This window comes from Mus caroli, chromosome 10 (genome assembly GCF_900094665.2).
Source record: "Mus caroli chromosome 10, CAROLI_EIJ_v1.1, whole genome shotgun sequence".
In the NCBI taxonomy this organism is placed as follows: Eukaryota; Metazoa; Chordata; class Mammalia; order Rodentia; family Muridae; genus Mus; species Mus caroli.
In genome coordinates this window covers 120,535,690-120,544,173 of record NC_034579.1, presented here as the reverse complement: position 1 = coordinate 120,544,173, position 8,484 = coordinate 120,535,690, and the positions used below count along the sequence as shown (strand labels likewise).

General features: G+C 43.2%; 1 protein-coding gene across 6 annotated transcripts in view; it reads left to right on the top strand.

Moving 5' to 3' along the window:
* The first annotated feature begins 571 nt into the window (after positions 1–571).
* Rbms2 (RNA binding motif single stranded interacting protein 2) overlaps positions 572–8,484 on the top strand; it is a 46,916-nt gene continuing 39,003 nt past the window's right edge. For 2 of the 6 annotated variants that reach the window (XM_029482794.1, XM_029482792.1), the window contains exons 1-3: positions 572–882; positions 986–1,038; positions 3,972–4,060. In XM_029482794.1, coding sequence (XP_029338654.1) covers positions 3,995–4,060 — 66 coding nt within the window. In that variant the 5' untranslated portion in view covers positions 572–882; positions 986–1,038; positions 3,972–3,994. Of the gene's footprint in view, positions 883–961; positions 1,039–3,730; positions 3,742–3,928; positions 4,061–8,484 lie in introns of those variants that run through there. The other 4 variants (XM_029482793.1, XM_021174656.2, XM_021174654.2 and 1 more) reach the window with 4 other exon arrangements.

The following is an 8,484-nucleotide window of genomic DNA, read 5'->3' as shown; positions in this document are numbered from 1 at the left end:
CTCCCCTCCCCTCCCCTCCCCTCCCCGCCTCCCCTCTCCTCCCTTCTCTTTTCCTTTCTTTTCGTTTCTTTTTTCCTTTCTTTTCATTTCTTTTTTAATTTTCTTTTTGTTTTTTCCAGACAGGGTTTCCTGGAACTTGCTTTGTAGACCAGGCTGGCCTCAAACTCAGATTCCCCTGCCTCGCTGCCTCCAGAATCCTGGAGTTAACTGCACCCATCCTTTTTTGTTTTTTGTTCTTTTTGTTTTGTTTTGTTTTGACACAAGGACTCCTTATGTAGCTCTGGCTGTTCTGGTACTGTCTATGCTGAGATAATCACTTATATCCATTAGGATGACTGTTCTAAAACAAGAAGGAGTTGAGATATTATGAATGAAAACTTCTGAGGATAGAAAAGGAAGTTCCTGAAAAATTTGGTGTCCCTGGGAGATGCTATTTACTTATTTACTGTATTGGACTCCCATTTCCATTCTCAGTTGCAATTTCCACACTGAGGCTGTTCCCACCCTTCCTGTGTCCCTTGAGTTGAGCAGGCACTTCCTGTCCTGTTGGAAATGAAAGTTAGGAATTGGGGGTGGTGGCCGTGCACGTATTTATTCTGCAGCATGCCGGCACTGTCTGTTCCGTTATCACAGCAAAGCAGCCGCAGGAAAAACAGAGAGCAGAGCTTTGTTTTAGAGAGAGTCTGGGCTTGAGGTCTGTTGTGACAAAGACGGAGTTAATTTACTTCTGGAGAATGTGTGTGGCGGCAGTGGGAGGCCTGAGGAGGGGCTCTGAAGGCATTCAGTCTCCCTCCCTGTTCTAGGTGGATGGATAGGCTTCTTTGGTATCACTTGTAAGTTTTCTTTTCCTGTTCCAACTCCTCCTTGGAGGGCATATTGGAGGTGAGTGTTACTGCAGCTGTGTGAGATTCTTGATATTTAAGTTATACTCTTCTTTCTTTGTGAAACATGCTTTTTAAAGAGTTATGATTTGTCTGTTTGACAGCTCAGAGAGGACTCTGTGAACGTCATTTGGCTTGGCTATAAATTCCACACCTGGTGAGTTTTTATCCTTGTTTAAGCTTCATGGGTCTTAAGGGCTAAGAAATAATAGATTAAAAAGTCCAACAGCTGGGCAAGATGATGCAGGAAACTTATCACTCAGGAGAGCAGCATGAAGGTTAGGAGTTCAGGTTTTTTGTTTTTTTTTTTTCCTGGTTAGGTGGAAATCAATGCCAGACAGACAGACAGCCTGGGCTACATGAGACCCTGTTTGAAAAAAAAAAAAGTACCAAACAAGACTGGAGAGTTGATTTAGTGGTTAAGAGCTATCACAGAGGACCCAGAGTTTATTCTTAGCACCCACACAGTAGCTCACAAGCATCTGTGACTCCAGTTTTAGGGAGTCTGATGCCCACTTCAGACTTCTTACCTGTGTTCCTACACAGAGAAACTCTGTCTTGAAAAACCAAACAAATAAATATAATTAAAAAAAAAAAAAGGTTTCAGACATGTGAAGTAGTTAGCTCTTACCACCAGGAACACATGTGGCACACAATACTCATAAATGATTAAACACATTAACTGTTAAAAAAAAAAAAAAAGAATGAAGTATATGCTGGAAGTGTGGGACTGTGTCTCTGTGGCAGACTGCTTGATCATCTAGCACAGTCAAAGAAGATAGCCAAACCTAAACCAACCAAACAAAACGGGGGCGATCGTTCATGTATGCCCAGTCATATCGCTCTAAGAAGACAGGGAGATACAGAGTTTGAGGTCAGTGAGCACTACAGAGTGAGACCCTATCTTACATCAAAAAGTAATTAAATTAATCCTAAAGTTAAGTAAGATAGTTCCCACATGGGCTGAAGGCTTGGCTTAGTGCTTGGGAGAACGCATGCTTAGCATGCTGGATCCCCGAGATCACCAAAAATAAATAAGTAAATAATAACAAAATGTAAAGCTTCCACTTGTTCAAAAGCACCGAGGTGCGTGGACTTGGTCTCGGGATGATGCCTTCGCGCTGGGAACGGTCACCCCAGACAGAACAGAACAAGGGCTCTGAAGTTATTGCCATTGTATATTTAATGTGTATATGCTTTTAACATACTCACTTTTGTTCTCTTTTATTACATTTAAAATGTGTGTGTGTGTGTTGGGGAGTGTATACTATAGCACATACGGTGGTCAGAGGACAAATTTCAAGAGTAGGTTCTTCTCCCTTGTACCCCGTGGGTCCCAGGAATTAATCCGGATCTTTCAGCACCTTTACCTGCTGAACTATCATCTGAAAAAAAGTATAGCCTAGGCTGGCCTCTTCCCTCAAGCTCTGCAGTGGATCCTACGGTCACTCTGTGGCCTTGGCTGGCCTCAGGCTTTTGGTGATCTTTCTTCATGCATGCTGGAGTTCCCGCTTTAAGCAGTGTATCACCATCCCTAGGCCATGCTCTACCTTATTATTATTATTATGATTTGTTTCTTGAGACAGGGTTTCTCTGTATTATTATTATTTTTAAGATACATTTTTTTAATGTTAAAAAAATTAGCTTGGCTGTGGGGGCACACACCTTTGATCCCAGCATTTGGGAGGCAGGGGTAGGCAGATATCCAGGCCAGCCTGGTCTACAGAGTGAGTTACAGAACATCCAGGGCTACACAGAGAAACCCTGTCTCAAGAAATAAAATATAAAACATTGTGTGTGTCTGTGTGTGTGTTTTGTGTACTTATGTATGTGTATATACGTATGCATGTGTATATGATGGGGGGGAAGGAGCGGGAGAGGGAGAGAGAGCACACATGTATGAGCATGCTGGTACCCATGGAAGCTAGTGGCCATAGAGGTGACTGTGAGTCACCTCATGTGGATGCTGGGAATCAGCTGTGCTCTCCTGGAGTAGCAGCCATGCTCTTAACCCCTGAGCCAGCTCTCCAGACTCCATAATCTTTCTTACTGCATCAAGATCACCCTAATATAAGCTGGGCAAGGTGGCACACACCTTTAATCCCAGCACTCGGGAGGCAGAGGCAGGTGGATTTCTGAGTTCGAGGCCAGCCTGGTCTACAAAGTGAGTTCCAGGACTGCCACGGCTACACAGAGAAACCCTGTCTCAAAAAACCAAAACAAACAAACAAAAAAACCCAAAACAAAAAACCCCCCAAAACCTAAGATCACCCTAATATAAACTAGTCTGAGCTCTGAGCTCTCACACATGGTATCGAAGTACAGTCGTCTTTGCATGCTCTGGGAGGCAGTCAAGATGGTCCTTTTACACCAAGCTTGAAGTCTTTAAAAATATATATATTATTTCATTTATTTATCTTTGTATGTGCATATGTGGGCATGCCACATTGGGTGCTGGGGGCTGGGGGGGTGGCGGGGAGAAAAATTTTTGGTAGCTGGTTCTCTCCTTCTACCATGTAGATCTGGGGACTGAACTTAGGCCTGGCAACCTATTAAGTCATTTTGCAGGCCAAGTTTGAAATCTTGTAGCTGAGATCTCAGGGAAAGAAAGCTTCAAATCAAAACAAAACAACAACAAAAACCATTGTCTTTTCATTAATAATAGGTTAATTGTCTTTTCATAATAATCAGAACTTGTTCATGGAGAAATAGGGATATATTTGAAAAGGATTAGACCTAAGAACTCTTCTTTCTAGCTTGAACTAAGCCTATGAAAAAGAAAACCAAAACAGAACATCCCGGGCATTAGGACCCAGTGGAAGTGGCTCGTCCTGACTTTGGGTTAACTTCTCTCAGTGACGTAAGGAGCAGACCTAGCTCATTCTTTCCCGCAGGCCCCCCCCCCCACTCCCTCTCTCTCTCTCTCTCTCTCTCTCTCTTGCTTGCTCCTTTTCTCCTCTTTCTCCTCCCCCTCCCTTCTCCCTTCCCTCCCTCTTTCCCTCCCTTCCTCTCTCCCTCTCCTTTCCCCCTCCCCTCCTCCCTCCCTCTTTCTCCCTCCCTTTCCTTCACTCTCTTCTTTCTCTCTCTCAGCTCCGTAACAGTAAAGAAAAAAAATGCTGCTATCAGTGACTTCCAGGCCTGGGATTTCGACTTTTGGCTATAACAAGAACAACAAGAAGGTAGGAAAAAGTGCTTTTGGGGAATCAGCTACTTCCTTTCCTAGGGATCCAGGAGCGCCCTTGGTTTTAGAATTCTCCTTTAAGAGGGGAACTAGATTCCTCGTCCCCCTTCAGCGCCTCTCCTTCCACCGCGTCTTTCCTGCCTTTTTGCACCTGGTTCTGGAGTTAAAGGAATTTAGAGCAGAAGTTTGTGAGGCTGGAGGAGGCAGCGGAATAAAAACAACCAACTTTGCAAGTTTGTATCTTCTGAAAGGAAGTTAGTCTGACTGTCTGCTGCTGCGCCCATGGTCCTGGGGATAGTCTGACAACTCAGACCTCGTCCCTAGGCTCACTCCCGGCAAGATTATTTTATCATTTTGGTTAATTGCATCCACCCTTACCCCCACCTCACTTCGCTTTTTACTCAACCCGCCAGATATCAGAAAAATTACAGGCAGTTTGAGAGGTCTCAAGGCTCATCAAGAATTAAGTGTGTGCTTCTAGACGAGAGACCCTACCCCACCCATCCTGGCAGAGGAATTTGGGGAGATAACATGCTCTGGGATTAAGGCAGAAAGCTCTGTGATTCTTTGGGTCATGCCTTTTGAGAGGATACTTGGAACCCTGCAGATAGCCAGGCTTAGCAAGGATCCCTGGCGTCTTTATGATTAACCCCTGGCTGCCTGCGGAGTTAAGGTAAGGTTGAGTGAATGAACAGCCTGGAGAGAGATAGACAGGCTTGCCCACATTTACCAGAGAGTATCCTTGGCAGTTCCTTGGCGTTTTGTGGTATGCAATGCTGGAGGAGGAGCTTTGAGCCATAGCAGGAAGACTTTTTGGTCTCTTTTGAGCATTACAGCTGTTCTTTAAGAAAACACGTGGTTCGGAGATCTATGCTCGTTTGATGGAATGTTGGAGGTGGGGAGAGATTCATATCCTCGTGGACCTGAAAAGACCATTTCAGAGACTTGAATACTAGTATCTCATCAGGGCAGTACTCGGGTGGGTAGTTTATGTGGTTTTCATTCTGTTTATGTGCTTAAGAAAGAAAGCTCTACAGCCAGGTGATGATGCAAGCCTTTAATCCTAGTACCCAGGAAGCAGAGGCAGTCTGATCTCTAAGTTCAACACCGGCCTGGACTACAAGCAAGTTCCAGGACAGCCAGAGCTACAGAGAGAAACCCTGTGTCAAAAATACAAAAAACAAACAAAAACAAAAAAAGAAATGAAGCTCTATGCATATTTTTGATTACACACACATACAAACATTATATATATACACACACACACATATATATGTTTCAATAGGTATTAACTGATGCCCTTCTAATATATATATATATATACATATATATGTTATATGTGTATATATGTATATATAATTCATTTTATATGTATGTGTGTTTGAAAGGGAACATTCCACCTATCTTTATTCTCCTCAGCTCTTTATAGTACTGTATACAAGTTTCATTCTCATTTTCTATTAGTTTTGGGTTTTGAGACATGGTCTCCGTCTTTGCTCCAAGTTGGCCTAAAACTTATACTCTGTAGCCCAGGCTGGTCACAGGATCACAGACATGAATGAGCCATTGCCTCTTTTCTTTCTTTCTTTCTTTCTTTCTTTCTTTCTTTCTTTCTTTCTTTCTTTCTTTCTTCCTTCCTTCCTTCCTTCCTTCCTTCCTTCCTTCCTTCCTTCCTAAATTTTTTTTTTTTGATTTTTTTGAGACAGGGTTTCTCTGTGTAGCCCTGGCTGTCCTGGAACTCACTCTGTAGACCAGGCTGGCCTCGAACTCAGAAATCCGCCTGTCTCTGCCTCCTAAGTGCTAGCCTTCCTTTCTTTCTAATTTGGTTTTATTATGTAGCCCAACTGGCCCTCAAACTTGTAATCCTCCTGGCTCAACCTCCCCAGGGCTCCTACTATACAGCCTCTTCTGATTCTTTTCCCCTCCAAGTTTCTCAGAATACCCATTAGAATAAAAGGAAATGGATTTTCTCTTTCAGGTTGTTATGTATTTGAATATATCTAAAATATCTTTCTCAGTTCTCCTTTCCCTTTGGAGTATGGGGGATGTCTAAGATTTAGAATCCCTTCTTTTTTTTCTTTTTGTTTTTTTGTTGATGCTGATGCTGGGGATGGAACGTGTGGCCTTGCACATGCACTTGGTGACTAAGCCAACAGCCAGATGTTTAGATTGTAAGTGTAGGAGAACTTGGGGACCAAGAGATAGGATTGCAGATTTCAACTTAATCTCATATCTCTTCCTGATAATTTATAAGGTCTGGGAAACAGTTCAGGAAATACTGTCTTTGGATAGGGTAGGAGTGGGAGCAGCTGCATAGTCAGTAATTGTATTTGCCAAGAAGACCTTGGGGGATGGTGGGATGGCCCTGTGGGTGAAAGCGATTGTCATTTCAAGCCCCAGGTCCCATGGTTGAAGGAGAGAGTCACTCCCTTCCTGAAATTTGTCCTGCCGTCTGCACACACAGAGTGTGGCATTGTGTATTCACTCAGAGAGATAGACTAATGATAACAAGAATAAAAAAATAAGTAATTAAAAAAAGCCTTTGGGGGTCTGTCAGGATGACTTAGTTGGCAAAGGTCGTGCCTTCAAGCCTGAGTCCTATCACGGGACCTATATTAGGTAGGAGACTCCCACAAGTTGTCCTCTGACCCCTACATGCACACAATAAATTAAAGTGTTAAGTGGAGAAAGCATTCTTTGGATTCTTACAAGCCAATGTTCTGAAACATCTAAGGAAGCCATATTTGCACATTGTGCATATTGTGGCTGTGCAGGAGACTGATGCTGTGTGTGTGTATGGGCTTGTGAATTTAGGGTACATGGACTGAAACTGCTATGTTGCTCTTCATCTTGCTGTTGACACATAGAGTTTGGTGCCTTTGTTCTTGTTTCAGAGAAGTGTTTCAATGTATTTTCTCATGTAAATCTGTGCTTTTGTGGGTGGGGGGTACACTGGTCTGGTACATTTTTGATTCTCTGTATCCCTGGTTGGCTTTGAAACTTACTCTGTAGCTGTGTAGACCAAGCTGCTTTCAAGAGCTCAATCTTCCTGCTTCAGTCTTCAGTTTCCCAGGATTATAGGCCAGTATCACCATGCAAAGCAATTCATGCTTTTTTTTTTTTTTTTAATGTATATGAGTGTTTTGTCCGCAGTTATGTCTGCATACCACACATGTGCCTGGTGCCCTTGGAGGCTAGACAGGGTGTTAAATCCCCTGAAACTGGAGTTACAGACAGTAGTGAACTGCTGTGTGATGGGAACCCAACCTGCATGCTCTGAAAGAACAGCCAGGGTTCTTAACTGCTGAGCCATCTCTCCAGCCCAATTTGTGCACTTTTAAACCTAAAGTTAAACATTGTAAAGATTCTGGGCTGGGCATGGTGGTTTTCTGTGAGTTCAAGGCCAGCCTGGTTTACATAGAGATAACTTGTCTCAAGGAAAACAAGCAAGCAGCCTGGACAAATGGTTTACTCCTTTGATCCCGGGCTAAGGGAGGCAGAGGCAGGTAGGTGGGTCTCTGAGTTCCAGGCCACTCTGGTCTACAGAGTGAGTTTTAGGACAGCCAGGGAAACCCTGTTTTGAAACACCAAAAGGATCTTTTGCTAATTTTTAGTGATAAATCTAAAATGTACACTGTAAAATTAAAAAGAAAAAAAAATCTGTCAAAGCCCTGTAGTTTCTCACTCAAATCCGACTCCTGGAGGGAAATGAGTGACATTAATTTGCTGTGTGTGTTCTTCCAGGTGTTTCTTCCTGTTGTGACAGTGTTAATGTAGGTGTGGTGGCATACAAGCCTGCGATCTCAGCACTTGGGAGGCAGAGGCAGGAAGATTGCTACAAATCCCAGGCTAGCCAGGGTTACACAGCATGGATCAGTGTAATACAAAAAGCCTGGGGGGTGGGGTTGGGGAGGCCGAGTGGCCCTGTAACCCAGTGTCCTGTTGAACCAACTCTGGGGAGGTAGGAAGATTAGGAGTTCAAGGTCACCCTAAGCTACATAGTTTGAGTTAACTTGCATGAGGACCATTCCTCAAACAAAAAAACCAAAGAAAAAAGAAAACACAAAAAACAAACAAACAAACAAACAAACAAACCAAAAAAAAAATCAGGGTTGGGGTAGGTTATAGCTCATTTGGTAGAATTCTTGCTCACTTAATCTCCAGCTCCCAGCACCACACAAACAGGCCTAAATGGCACAAGCCTGAAATCCTTACCCTCAAAGGCCACAAATTTGGGACCAGCCTGATCTACATAGTGATTCTAGCCCAGTCCAGAGCTACACAGTAAGACCTTGTCGCATAAAAACAATAAAACTAAAAAATGAGGCCATAGTTTTGATTTTAAAAACCTTAACTCCCACCCCCATTCCAAAAAAGCCATGAAGTAAAAGATATGTTTCTTTCTTTCTTTTTTTTTTTTTT